Source organism: Chaetura pelagica, unplaced genomic scaffold, assembly GCF_000747805.2.
Source record: "Chaetura pelagica isolate M959 unplaced genomic scaffold, ChaPel_1.0 scaffold90, whole genome shotgun sequence".
NCBI lineage: Eukaryota > Metazoa > Chordata > Aves > Apodiformes > Apodidae > Chaetura > Chaetura pelagica.
Window position 1 is genome coordinate 16891886 of NW_009953496.1, and position 15144 is coordinate 16907029.

Sequence of the window (15144 nt, forward strand, 5' to 3'; positions counted from 1 at the left end):
TATGTGTACATGTGATGTAACTGCTGGCATGCATGTATTTTGAAGGAAAAATATGTAGTAATAGTATTTTACTGGCAATTTTTTGAATTGCTACACAAACTCAGTAACCTTACAAACACTTAACAGCATTTTATGCAAGTCGGCTTTACATCCTGTAGTATTTTAAACCTCTTACAACACCTTAGGTAAGTTTGTTGCATGTTCCTCAAGTAATCTAACAAAAAAAAGTTCTGGGCTTTCTTTTGCAGAAAACTCTGGGACAGCTTCACAGTGTTCTGATTTTTGATTGGGCTTGGTGGTAGATTTAAGTAATTCATTTGCCTGCACCATCAGTAAAGGGCCAGACATCATCTTTATTTCCAGTTGTATTTGATATGTTAGGCAGCCATATCTATGCACAACTGGCAGTGGCTAATTGCCTCAAAGTGGTACTTTTCAGTCTCTTGCACTGCTGATACCCAGGGTCAAAAAAATCCACAGGGCTTCCATGGAGCTGTTCAGGCTTTAGGGCAAGGGATCAGTGTTGGCTGACAGGCCTGCAGGGAACTTTGTATCTAACTCCTCACTCCTTGGCTGGCCCAGTGTCACTGTGGCACTGGGACTTACTCCTTTTGCTGCTAAAGATAGTTCGTAGTGTGGCAGTTGCCATGTCACTTCATTATTGGGTGTAAGTCCTTGAGGAGTGTGAAGTTCACATTTATTCTTTGCAGGTTCTAGTTGCTTAGAAGTTCTGAAATTGTCTCTTTCTACATTTTCACCCTATTTAAAATTCTTCTGGGTAGGTGAGCAACAAAACCATGAACACTGTCTATTAACTCAACGCTTGTGTTGTACTTGTGGGTCTTAAAATGGTTTTATTTTACATACATTTTGTTCCCAACAGGCCTTTTTTGTGGTGAAATATTACAAGTGCTTTTTATAATTTAACATTTTTTTATTTATAATTTTTGTTTGAACTTGATTTTATAGGTTTTTTTATTTAGAGTTTTGGATATATATTTTTTTTATTCCTTATGACCCTCTTATAGACTCCCTTTTGAAGACTGGCAGACCCCTTCTTGTCCCATCACCCAAACCTTTTCAAAACCCCCTTCAAAACAAATAGGATTGTTTCCCCTTCCCTGCAGCATATCTTGTTTCATGACTTAATTATTGGGCAGTTTCAACCATTCTCATACTGGACTTCTCATTGCCTGATAGTTAATTAAACTATTAAAATGTCATTAGCTAATGATAAAATGGCAAATGTTCAAATTCCTTGTAAGACCTCTTCACCTATTGAACCTTTCAGTTTGCATGAAGCATGGTATAGTTATGGAAAGGGATCCAACAAACTGAAATACCCTGATGGCTATTTCTTGTGTCAGGTGGTAATCAGAGGGTTTTGGGTGGCTGTTCCACATCCAGCCTTTTGAAGACTCCACAGCAGGCAGTCTAGGTATATCTTTCAGCCACCCTTACTGTTAGGGCTGGGGTTATTGCTGTCTAAGCATTAGGTTAAAATAAAGTCAGTAACACAGAATGAAGTGCAGCCAACCAGTTGTTACCCCTTACAGAGGAGATAAATGAAATATCCATCCAAGTCATTCCATGCTATTGTGGCAGTCACATGTATTTCATATAATATAAATTACCTAGATTAAGGACACTTTATAAATTACATTGTGGAACATAGTTGTCATTCTTTTAGACCCTGCAGACACAAAGTAGAAGAAAAACAATTTCTGTTCTCAGAGGTCAGGATCACTTCACCATTTGTTATGCAGAAGTCCAACAATTCATCTGTTCAGGAATATAATACAAGAATTTAATTACATGTCATTAGGCATTTGAGATTTGTTTAGCATTATTGCTCTTTTGTAGTACTGAAATGAGTTATAGAATGTCATTTTCATGTGTGCATTTCATATGAACATTTCATATTTGTGTCAGTGCTGAATAAGAATTTTGGTTTTCACTCCCATTGGAATAAAATGGCAGTACAGTCCTGGTAATTTTTAAAAGATAAAGTTGACATGTCTTTTTCAATCCAGCAACTTTGAAATTTATTGCATGGAAAACAAACTTCTGATAAACACAACTTTTTTTTTGAGGACTGTATTTCCCATAGTATAACATTTCCCATGTGAATGAAATCTGAATTCCACACAGATACAATGTGTTTCTTTAAATGGATTTTACTTTCAATTCTATAAAGCATGTTTCCTCAGAAGAGCCTGTACTACTTCTGGAAAAGCCCAGGGATATGGTCTCGCATACTTAACCCAGGGATATGGTCAGCTCTTGGTTGCTGTCTCCAGTAGTAAACACAGCAGGTTAATAGGAACATTTCAGTGACTGTACTACCACACTTCATCTGAGAAATCGTGTTGGTAAACTATAAAACAGAAAAAAATCTGTAGAAAAAATGAATTGCATTTTGAATTTTGCAATATGGAACTCTAGGTGGAAATAGCCCTTCTTAGCAAAATTGGATTTTTTTATTATTTTTTTTTTAAGTCCAGCAAGCTTAAGTATCATAATGTTGATTTGCTCAACAGGATTAAAAAAAACATAGTATGCTAGCACTGGAAAATTGGCTTTCACCATCCTTTCTGCATTAGTGGTTTGAGAAGATCAGTGACTGCCAGACACATGATAACGTGATACCTCTTTTGAGCAGGCAGATTATTACAGAATATCCTTTCCAATGTGTTGAAGTTTTTGTCACTATTTGTGCATTTAAATACAAGAAGGAACTTCTTTACTATGACGATGACAAGGCACTGGAATGGGCTGTCCAGGGAGGCTGTGGAGTCCCCTTCTCTAGAAATAGTCATGACCTACCTGGATGCAGTCCTGAATAATGTACTCTAGGGCAGCAGGGGAGTTGGACTCAATGATATCCAGAGGTCTCTTCCAACTCTGACAATCCCATGATTCTGTAATTTTAATGTTTTGTTGGCACTTTCTAGCTGCAAGTTGTTTTGGAAGACACCAAATTTGATTAGGCTTAGAAAGGGATTAAGTTTAGATCAGCTTTACACGGGGATATGTGTTGCTTTCTGCTGTTGCTTCCCTTCCAGTTGTGACCAGTGGATGCAATTTTTTTCAAACTGTTTATTCATTCCTTTTCATTCCATCAAGTTTGGATCTTGGTATGTTTCCAGTGGAAGCTTGTCGTGTGCGTGGCAACCTTCTCAAAGAACAGCAGTTTCCCACAGATTGCTCCCCTGCCACTACTGAAGATGGTTTGTCCAGATCATTAATGAGAAAATGTGATGGTCCTGCCTAGGGAGGACCATGCTGCTAGACAGTATTTATTTGTTGTCATTAGAATAAGATGCAGATAATCATACGGGCACTGTGGCACAGCTGAAGTGCATCTCAGATAGCGAATTCTGGAATAACTGCTCAGAAGGGAAAAGAAAAGGGAGAAGCTCCTCTCCTGGATTTGTTGCTACTGTTTTACCCTCTGTCATTAAGTAAAAAGTAGAAATTGGCTTGGGAAGAAAGAAAGAGAACCTATTTTTTTGCTTTGAAAGCAGCTTGGGAAGAAAGAAAGAGAACCTTTTTTTTTTGCTTTCTGAATGAATGCCCCAAGTGTTCACATCCAACTTTGCCTAGTGTTAAGGGGGAGGTCTCATGGGACGTGGGAATTGTTGTCATTCTTGCACCTGAAAGACCGTTATGTACACATCTACATCTTTATTATTCTGCCTGAAGGCTTTAACATAACCAGATGGTATTTATCTGGCCATCGTAGATGAAAGAGTGTGTGAAATAGCAGCATGTGACAATGATAAACACTGAATAAAAATAGCAAGTACATGTAGACTCTGTCTTAAAGAAATCAGAGGGATTCCTGAGAATTATTGACTCTGCTGTATATCAATTTCAGAACAAACACTTTGAAAGCATGTGTATGTAGGCATTTCTGAAAATCTGTATATGACTTTGATCAGTATAATTTGAGGTCAGACTGGTCTCACTTCTCTAGGGGAAATTACACTTTGCCAAATGCCTGTTCTTGTGTTAGGACCCAGTTAGACATTGAAGTACAGGCCAAGAAAAGAAACGGGAGCGATAGAAACCAGTTGTCTGGTCTGTGGCCCAAATTTGATCACAACCATTGTCTTACAAAGTCCAAAGACTAGTAACAAGCACATGGTTAGCAATGTGTTGAAACAATTTAAAAAATAAATTAATAAACTGATAAACAGCAACAGGAATGTAAACCAGTCCAAAGTAAGTTTTATAGTGATGAAATTACTAGTAGTCTGTTCAGGTCTCTGCTATCTGCCATGTTCTTATTCCATGAAAGAATATTGAGAAGTATTTTAGAGTAGCTGAAGAAAGGATGTGGATTGGAACGGAGGCTGGACATCGGTATTGGTGAAACTTCCATCAAGTATGGGATGGCTTTTTAATGTGTGTAGTAGATCTCACATCAAGGACTTGTCATTCTGAATCTGTTCAAGCAAAATTTAAGTGCCTTTTATATTTCAAAATTTAAATTTTCTATTGAAATATTTGGAGGAATTTTTGTAGTACTCGGCAACATAGTTTTGTGATATTCTATCATATGTTTTAACTTTAAAGGAAAACCCTGGGTTTCTTTTGTGTAAAATATTAAAATACAACTTCTTTCATAATATGATTTCACCAGATACCACAAAGTAAACTGTCAGTCAGTTTTAAACTGAAAGAATTTTCACTTGGCCTCCGTAAGACTGGATCTTTCATTTTAGAACTCATGTAATTTCCTACTAAAAAATAGTTTGAATAACATGAAAGCCTATCTGTTATTTTGTAGATAGCTTATTTGAAATGGCACTTTGAACACAGATGTGAACATGTGCATCAGTATTCTGCAGATAAGGACGGTCTGGGTAAACACAAACTATTTTCATACTGTAACAAATAAACACTGTTTCTGCTCAAAAATAATGACATTTCTCAGAAGAGCAGTATCAGTTTATGGGAATGTTTGCAGACCCTGCTGTAGTTCATTGGACTCAAAAAATCAGAGAAAATGAAGGTCAGTCTGAGCATGAGTTAGGACTTCTGTTTCTTTACCTATCTCAAAACAAGGATATAAAGATGACTATTTGGAGTTCCTGTAGCCTAGTTTCTTGTCTCCACTAACAACCAAACTTGGATGCCTAAGGAGAAAGAGGAGTGAAGAATAAGGCAAGTGTAAAGGAGTCTTTATTTCCCCCAGTCACAAACACCTGTGGAGGTAAACACCTCCTCGATGGGGGTAACAGCCCCCTTCAGCATCCATTCAAGCCCAGAGTGTCTGTTCCTCTGATTGTAACTATAACCTTGTGTATCGCAGTTACTGACAGTAGGTATCTGTAGGTTACCTTTGGGAATTTCTGATGGGAAAGCATGCAGTCATCAGAAAACCTCTGCTACACAAGAGGATTTTGAAGGTGTTTACACTGGAGATTGGTAAAATTGCCCTGCACCTTGGGCTTCATGCACATGTGAGAGGAAGCATTCTGCTCCCCAGGCAGCATTTATGTACAACAGCTCAAGGAACTCCTGATACAAAAGTGTATCTAAACCCTGAGGATAACAAAAACAATTTTAATTTCTTTGGCCAAAAATATGTGGCTGTTTTGAGAGCCTGTGTTTATTTTGGGGCTGTTTTTTTGTGCATCAGAGTCCTTTTCTTCTGCTCTCTTTGTGGTCCTATTTTCTGTGTATCAAAACAGACTGTGTGAAGGAAAGGCAAAAACATCAATACTAGCAGTACTGGCATAGTTCCTTACAGATCCTGTTTATTTGCTATGGAGAGCATTGTTTTGAAGTGGTCCAATCCTTGTCTCTTTTCTTGCCTTTTTTTTTAATTGCATAGTTCAACTTTGTTTTCCACTTCTGAAAAATGAACAATGTTCCAAGGAAGACAGAGATATCTCCTAAATCTGCTCGTTTTACAGTTGCCAGCAGTGGGAGGCCCTGTAGATATAATCCACAGACCTAACCTGATCCAGGTTCTGTTGCTGGCAGCCTGTTGATCAAAACTGTTACACTTCTGTAGGAAACCTCCTGCTAACTTGGCCAGCACTACAATATTTACAAATTGTTACAGAACAGTACAAAGGCCAGAATGCATCTGTTAGAATAACAGATTAAAGTCACTTGAAGATTGTTTCTGTGAACTACAGTGTGTGAGTACTATGGGTCTTCATCAAACACCATCTTGTTTCAGCAAGACAGCACACAATGACACTCTGCTGCTCTCCAGTGCTAATACCAGTATAGAAAGCTACTGTTTTCTAATAATAATTTAAAAATATCTAGATCTGGGCATCTTTAGGAAAGAGACGTTATTATTTATCCTTGAATTTGTAGCTTTTGTTGAGCTATAGTTCTTACTTGTCATCTTCAAGATTAAATTTTTTTTTTAACCTGTCTTATCTTTCCCTCTGCTTCCCTTCTCCAAACTTAAAATTTAGCCTTTTAAATCTCTCCTTATTTGTAATACAGGTGCGTTATCTCTTCAAATGTTTTTGTGACCTTCTCTGAGTCCACTACATCATCCCTGAGATACAGAGACCAGAACTGCCCACAGTATTTAAAATGTTGGTTCACAATTGTTTTGTGTATCTGAAAAGTAGCTCACTTAGCCCTGTTCTCAGTGTCTGTGCTGATCCTGCCCAGTATTTGGGTAGATGTGGATCTGCTGCTGCACAATTGAGAGGATGGTTGTAGAGAAGGGTCAGTGACTCCCAAATTGTAACCACCAACTCTTAAGTGAAGTATCATGTAATCAGGGTTTCTGTTGTTTGTCACCGTCTTTGTTTACACTGAAGCTCAGCTGCCACATTTTTTTCACCCTGTTTGCTCAGCTTTGAGGTCCTTTTGGAGTTCAGCCAGTGTTTAATTACCCAAAAGAGCTTAGCATCATCTAAAGAAAATGTGAAAAACTGGAGAGTTCACTGCTGCTGTCCTCAGCTCATTGGTCGTGACACAGAATACAACCAGTTCTACCATGGATCACTGGAGGACCCCAGTTGTTGCATCTTTTCCATCCTGAGAAGTGACCATTAAGTCCTTCCATTTGCTTCCTCTCCTTTAAGCAGCTTTTGGTCTATAAACCATCATCGCCTCTAATCCTGTGGCAGCTTAATTTCTTTAATAGCTTTCAGTGTGGAGCACTGTCAGAAGCTTTATGAAAATTCAAATACATTGTGTCCAGTGAATCCCCTTTCTCTGTCTGCTCCTTGACACTGTTGTAGAAATCCAGCAAATTGGCGAGACAGAATTTCCCTTTTACAGAATCCATATCAACTATTTTCCAACAGACTGTTATTATCTCTGTACTTAGCAGGATCTATAATAAGATCACTATCTTACCCAGGAATGTAAGACTCCTTGGTTTGTGTTTCCCAGAATCATTTCTAAAGCCCTTACTTGTAGAAGGGAGACTCCCCGTTTTTCTGGCACAATGGCCATTTGTGATGATAGGTTACACATCTTTGTTTTTAAATTCCATATTTGAGAGCTTTTAGATGAATGCTGTCTGCTTTTGGTGACTTCCTGACATCTGACTTGTTTATTTAGTCTAATACTTTCTGTCTGTTTACTTATTGATCTAGTCCCTTTGAGTGATCAGAGAACGCAATGGGTGGAGGAATCAAACATTTCCAGCAAGAAAGAATAATGCAAACAAATACTTGAGCTCCTCTTGCTTACTTTACCATGAGTGCTGCTCTTCACACCTTTGTCATCCAGCAGTCCCACCAGTGCCTTTGCTTGTTTACTGCTTTTGGTATATTAAGAAAAGTTAAAATTGTTAGAACATCCATTGCATTTTTTCAAATTCCTTTTTAGCCCTCTTAGTTTTATGTTTACATTTGGCATAGGTGTTTTTTTGACTTTTCATTATTTGGACAAGCTTTCAATTCCTGAAAGAGGAGAAGGCAGGAATATAGTGGTAGCCTCCTTCGTTTTCTCATTAGATCACACAGATGGGTTTCAGACCTACCCAGAACTTTTGTTTTGCAGTGTTACTCATCTTCTACCTGGATTTCTAATACAAGTTTTTCTGGGGTTTGGCATTCAGGAGGTTTTTTAACAGCCTCTAGGCTGCCTCCTGTTTCTTTTAGAGTGTTTTGACGCTTTGCTTCTCCCCCCACCACGACATAGTTCCTTTAGTTGTACATTTGCATGCTGTAGACTGTTTCTTTACAATGCTGAAATTCATTCTGGTTGTAGAGCACTTCTCACTAACACTGTGCACCACTCACAGACAACATCAGGCATGGAATCTTTTCTTGTGGGTTTTGCAACTAGTTGTTCTGAGAAACAATATCTTTTTTTTTTTTTTTTTTCCTTCCCCCCTGCTACACCTCATCCTGATGGAAGTATTGATGCAGTTCAATAAAAGTAGCTGGAATCTCACACTTCTGCTGCCAGTCCTGAACTTGCAGCTTTCAGTTGGGCTTCACAGTTTCTGATTGCTATTCTTAAACCCACCAGGAAATAATTTAATATATCTATCTAATTATATATTTTATTAACATCTGGGATTTCGCTCTACAAGGATTTTATTGTGTTTCTGTCATATTATGTAAAGCTATTATACCTTATATAATCCTTCACACTCACTACCATTCCCTCACTTGGACATCCTGTTCTGCCTTTCCTGTAGATCTGGTAGTGTGATAACATTGCATGCTCCTTCAAGATGACAGGAATACCTTCCTTACAGGCTTTTTCTCTTAATGCCAGTAATTTTTGTACTGTCTTCATGTTTAGGCTCCTCTTTTTTGGTACAGAGGCACTTCCGAATTTTGCATTAGAATTTTAGCTACATCCACCTCATATGTTATGTCAGTCTGAACAAGCAGCTTTTTCTGCCTTTCACTTACTGCTACCTGAGATGCTGCCTAAGACTTTTTCAGTTTCCATTGCCAGCACCTTCGTAATGATTCAGGCACGTCCCATTTCTCTTGTCTCAAAAGATCCCCCAGCTCCTAAGGTGATTGCTCCCTATGCTCTGTACTGTGTGGATGGCCAGGGGCTCTCATGTCTCCATGCGTCTCAGCCCTTGAACAGGGAATTGGCAGTATTGCTGAGAGCGCTGTTCCTCACATCCCAGGCTTGTCTTCTGCCCGCAAGCTTAAATTAAGCCTGCAGAAGATCCCCTCTTTGCTCCCCTACATCAGCAGTACCAGCAAGTACCAGTGCTGCCTGCTCCTCCACTGCTCCACAGGTTATCCCATCTGAACAACCTTTGCTCTACCCTGGGTGTTTGCTTTCCCACCTAGTGCTGCTTTGCTGCACCACTGCTGTGTTTTGCCAGGGCATGCTGTGAAATAGTTTCCTGTCAGCTCAGCTGGAGGTGATGGGAAGCATGAAGCTGAGCAACAATGCAGCACTTAAATTTACGTTTGTTTTGCCAATTGATTGTTAATTTGGTGCATGAAGTAAATGAAAGTGGAGAGGTGGAATTTCTTTCTTTGAAGAGGAGGTAGTTCATGAACTGCTTTGGTAGCTGAACACTGAAGTTCAGAAGTGGAGAAAGCTTCTTTAATTCAGAGGGGAATGTTGCTGCTATTGTGGTTTTGCCTGTAAAACTTTATGCAGCACAACATTCTGTTACTGAAGAGCCATGTTCTTACACATTTGAAATACAAGTTACTCAGAATAAATATAGGTTACTCAGATTTTAGTTTCACATTGTATCACTTTCAGTTTATCACAAAGGTGACTGAAATGTGTTAAAACAGGAGAGAACTGGGGGCTCTTTAAGTGGACATGACTTCAGTTTGTCCTTTAATTTTGAAGGACTTTGGCAATAATTGCATTGCAGTACAGGAGCTGAGGTAGGAGGTTGAAATCTGAGCTACTTTATTGCCGTCGTATTTAAAGTGCATATAAAAATAGACCTCATTTGTAATTTATTTAAGTGTAACACCACAGTCATGACTTTCTTAAGGGGCAAGGGAAATAATTTGGGGTGATGGAATGAACTTTGCTGGTAGCATTAAGTAGAAAGTGGTCTGAGGCCATTTGTATGTCCCTTCTTAGTCACAGGTATGTCTGTGCTTTGGAGTTCCTCTCCTTCCCTCACTTTCTCTGGTAATACTGGTAGTCCAAAACAGAATGAATTGGCTTTTGAAGGTGAGGAGCTGAAAACTGGTAGAATTTTGTAGAAGTCCAGCAAGGAAAACACCCTCCCAAAACATTAATTTGCAATTAAAAACCTCTGTGGATCCAGTTCCTTTTCTGGAGGCCATTGCATCCTGCTCATTAATTCTGCACTGAATCCTTCAGTCCTCTGTTAGTGTGAATCCTGTCCCAGAGAAGGAGGGTCATAATGTCAATTTATAAACAAAAAATGCTTGATCCACCTTACTATTTTCACTTCCTTCTGCTGTGTTTGATCATTGGAGGCATCATAAACATTTTGTGCTTGTATCTGTTATTTAGCCAGACAGAAAGGTTTATTAGGAAATCATCTCCCACATAACATTTGGTCCTCTTGGCTCCCATGCCATTTGTTAGTGTTCATTTAACCCAAATAATACTTGGTTCTTGATTGACTAACACTATCCCCAATATAATGTTTGATTATAATGTATGATTTGCACTTATGTTTTGCCTTTTGAAGGAAAGTTCCAGCTTGCCTGTTCCTGCTGTTAATTATAATAAATTCTGGCAAGTTTAAGGTCTGAAAAGCCCGTCAGATGTTGGCCTTAAGGGCTAGTGTCCCTGAAGTTGGATGTAATTTGCACATAATAAATTGCTTCAATAAGATTTTTTTCTTAGCTTAATTACATAAGCCTTTTGGGAGTTAAGCTAATGTGAAATTAAGGGTCATGGGACCACCACAAACCTTTAGAGGTCATGGTGATAAAATCCAGCTGTTTCTTCTCAAAAGCAACCTCAATAATATTGTTCTTATCTAGTGGTGATCTTATGTGATTGCAGTGACATTGTGCACCTAACAACAACAAAAAATTATTAGTTGCATTAAACTCTGACATGAATTGGATAGTTAAAAGATCAGTCAGATTCCCCAACTAGCTTGATCGCACGTGTTGCAGTGTCATCTGCAGATGTACCGGGTGTCCATGCTTTGGATAAAATGGTTTTGAATTGGTGGATGGGAATAGTGATCCTCTCTAAGGGAGTATCTGCAGTTGCAAATCACACAGACCTCGGTGGAGCTGTACCAAGTGTCATACTACAAGGGAGGGTATGGCTGTGGAGAATGGCATTGGGATTAACAAAGCTGGGAAATTAAAAAGTTTAAAGATCTTCACAAATGGGCACTCAATATAGACTGGCTGAAGAAGACCAGTATAGGAAGTAAGAAGAATCAACTTCCATTGAAACTTGGGTGTAAGGTAGAAAACCAGCAGCAATGCTTAGATGTTTGTGGCTGTTGTTTTGGTTTCTAAACAGATTTGTAGAGTGGCTACATTTCAGGTTTGGTGGGGGAAGTGGCTTTTTTGAAACATCTGTGTCTTAATCCTGTTTTGTTAACTAGAGCTTATTGGTCATATACTTTGGTGGAATCTTTAAGTGGTGAAATATTTTTTTTTCAAGCACAATATTAATTAAAAAATATCATACAGCTGTTAATAATGCTGCCTCATCTACTTGGAATTTTGCTTATTTTATAATTTTTCTTAATAATTTATAATTGAGATTGTGAATAACATGAGGAAAGAGCTGCTTGTACCTATACAGAACAACCTGTGAGCTGTGAAGAAAAAAACCCCATACACTGTACAATGCACAGAATATTTAAATAACTTCTAAAGCTAGATCACCAGCCCTAGCTGAATATGCATAGAGCATAGATGCTTTTTCCAGAAGTCTAATACAAAAAAGGCCGTATCATCTGGTTTTGATACATTTGTTTTCTGGAATACAGTTTTGCATATTTTTAGAATGTTCCACGTAATAGATAATGCCACTCAAAAAGAGGATTTGTGCATCAGTGAGCAGTGTAAGCATTTAAGACATGGAGAATATGTCTGTCATTTTAAAATATTAAAGTATGCTTTTAGATGCTCATACAGTGAGTGACCTTCATATGGTGGCCTATATAGCATTCTCAGAGAAGCAGACCTTAAAAATCCTTTCTTCCCATTAAAAGCAAGAGGCACTTGCTCTCAGATACATGAACACTGGTTACTTCGTGGTTAGTAAAAGCTTTGCACATAAACATGAAGCCAGTGTAATTAACTTGTCTGACATCTCGTTGTAGCTAGGAGATGGTTTTACCAGGAGCTTTTTAGTAACAGTTGTGTTTGCTACTCCATGGCTGAGAGGTGGACTTGCTTCTGGTTTGAGCTTTCAGCCATTTCTTCAACTGATGGTGCCTGGGCCACGTTGCTCCCTTTATAAACGGTGCAGTTCAGTGAGGGGCTCTCTGTGCCCTGACAGAACTGCACACAGCACCGTACCAGTTTCCACACCAAAATGCTGTAAAACTTTACTGATCTCTTTATCTCTTCTCCTTCCCTCCCTCCCTACAAGTATGCAAACACATTTACATGAATAGACTTTTAAAATTCTTTTAAGGCAATTTCTAGTGTATGATAAGGACTGGTTTTACAGCAAAGTCCTTAAAAATAAATAATCCTATAAAGAGGAAAAACAAGTAGGAGGATATCTGCTTTGGCAGACAATAATAAAGATGGACATCCAGTGACAATTATTTTGCACAGTCATTCCTCAAGATACCCCTGACAGTTATGGGTCAAAGTCTCCCATTCATCTGTAGTGCTGTCCAAAAAATGTCAACCTGAAAGGACCACCCAGTCTGTGTTAAATTTGTTGCCCATCTGTATTGAAGGAAGACACTTCTGGTCCCTTTTTCAAAATATGAAGATCATCCAGATTCCTAAGGACTTCCATTGTCACATCAGGCGTGTCTCTGTGCAGAGATACTGTGGTTACTGCTATATGCCTTGCTACTGATAAATGCAAATGGTTACTAATACACACCTACTGGTGGGATTTTCATCCCAAACACAGTATTTTTAATCACTTGTTAGAAGAAATCCTACAAGCCTGTTTGACTAATGGAGTTTTGTTTGCAAGTGGCTTAACACTTGCTTGTTAAATTTTTCTGGAGACGAATTGTTGAAATGGGGGCGGGGGGGTGGAAATTGTAATAAGGTTGTCTTGAGGTTTGTAATGCTATATGACAGAAGAAAAATGAAGGGGTGCAAAATGGAAAGAAGCCTTTTGTTCTGAGTCTTTTGCCCTATTCCACTTCTTAATTATAGGTTATTACTTAAAATGAAGACAACTTCCTCCAGGAGGTGCTTTGGGAAATCACTATCATTCAGATTTTGTCAACCAGAAGCAAGCAAATTTTAGTTTTTTAAAAAAGGACAAGCAAAGAGGATTGCTAATTTGAATTAAAATTGCAGGCTGGATAACTTAGACATAGAAGTTATTGCATCCCACACTGTAGAATGAGTAGATGACTGCTAAGGTAGAAGGGTAACATTTTCAAACACAGCATTTTACAGTTGGCAGGGTGCATTTTAGGACAAGGTTTCCACAGCGCACATGATGATGGGCCACCTTTTTAAGAGCATGTAGTCCAGGTGACTTCTAAGTTCAGTGCTCAGGATCTGAACATGAAGTGGGGAGGCTTTTGAAGACCGAAGTTAGGCTTCCAAGGCACTTATAGCTATGAAGTCAGATTCTTAGTGTATTTTAGACAATTCAAAATCCTACAGTGTTTCTGTAACTCATTCCTGTTGGTTTTGCTCTCTTTTTTAGAGTTTCTTTGCAAGGAATGCCCAAGAGTTCATATTTTCATTGATCGCATTGAACTGAAGGACATTCCAGAAGAGCAGATGTATATGAGAAGGTGGCTTCACGAACGTTTTGAAATAAAGGATAAGTGAGTAGCCACGTGTAGAACTTTCTGTGTAAAGAAGCTGTCTTTGTCTTCATTCTTTTATTTTAAGAGATGTACCCATCCTTTCTGTGTGCAAGCTCTCCAAAGAGAGGTGGTGTTGGTACTTCTGTGCATATTTTGTGTTATACTCTTGAGACTGAAGGTTTTGCTCAGGAGGTTGGGATTCCCAGGCTTTAGACCTTCCTTAGGCTGAAGAGCCATGAGTCCATGTTTCAGGCAAGACTGAAACCGTGATCATCTATGTCACCTTGTAGACTCATGTTGATTGGAACATCTTTCCTGAGACCAAAGCAGTCTGTCAGGTGAACTTAGATATACTTAAAACCCCAGGAATTTCAAATCCATTGATTACTGATTTTCAAAAATAGAAAAAAAAGAAATACCTGCTGAACCCATGGTGTAGCATTTTACTCTTGCATGTTTTTATTAGCTTATTTCATGATAATTTCCCCTGCATTCAGTGTCCAGTGAATAACTGTGTGCTTTTTTTGTCCTACAATATTGCCCAGTATTCTGGTCTTATTTGCTAAATCCTGAACGAAGAGGATTCTTTTCAACTTCTATATTCAGTATTAAAATTGGTCCCTCTGGAAAATCTGTTTTTATCATTCATGAGAGTTCAGGTTGTGTACTCTGATGTGCAGCATTTCTTTGAATGCATCATATTCTTAAGGCACACTGATGGCCTGAACTTATTAGAGAAGAGCTACCTGACATTTGTTAAATAATGTGTGATTAGAAGCAGTTACTGTATGAAAGCAAGTTGTTTAAACACTTCTTACACTACTGCATAACTTTGACCATCTCCTTTTGTCTGCTTGTAGGTTACTAATAGAGTTCTATGATGCAAAGGATTCTAAAAGAAGAAATAAGTTCCCTGGAAAAAGTGTTCATTCCAAACTAAGCCTCAAGAAAACTTTGCCATCTTTGCTCTTTTTAGGTGGCCTGACTGCTAGTATGCTGCTGACAGAATCTGGAAGGAAACTTTATGTAAAAACATGGATATATGGGACTTTAATTGGCTGCCTGTGGGTTAGCATTAAACCATAAGCAGATGTTAGTCTTCAATCAGTGAAATGTGCAGGCTTTTCTTGCACATTGCACCAAACTTTTTCCTGACTTTATAGTAAAAAAAGTGTAAATAAAGCCTTATTGGTCGAAAATTGGAAATAATAGAATTTGTAACTTAAGCCTCTTTGTGGTTAGTCTGGGGAAAATAAATGTAGATTTTCAGCTTTGCTACTGATTTTTGC

At 38.5% G+C, this 15144-nt stretch overlaps 1 protein-coding gene across 1 annotated transcript in view; it reads left to right on the plus strand.

Annotated features, from left to right (window-relative positions):
• The window catches only part of AGPAT5 (1-acylglycerol-3-phosphate O-acyltransferase 5), a 38822-nt gene extending 23881 nt beyond the window's left edge, over positions 1–14941 (plus strand). Inside the window, exons 7-8 of the mRNA XM_009999263.1 lie at positions 13750–13873; positions 14716–14941. Coding sequence (XP_009997565.1) covers positions 13750–13873; positions 14716–14941 — 350 coding nt within the window. The remainder of the gene's footprint in view (positions 1–13749; positions 13874–14715) is intronic.
• The last annotated feature ends 203 nt before the right edge of the window (positions 14942–15144 follow it).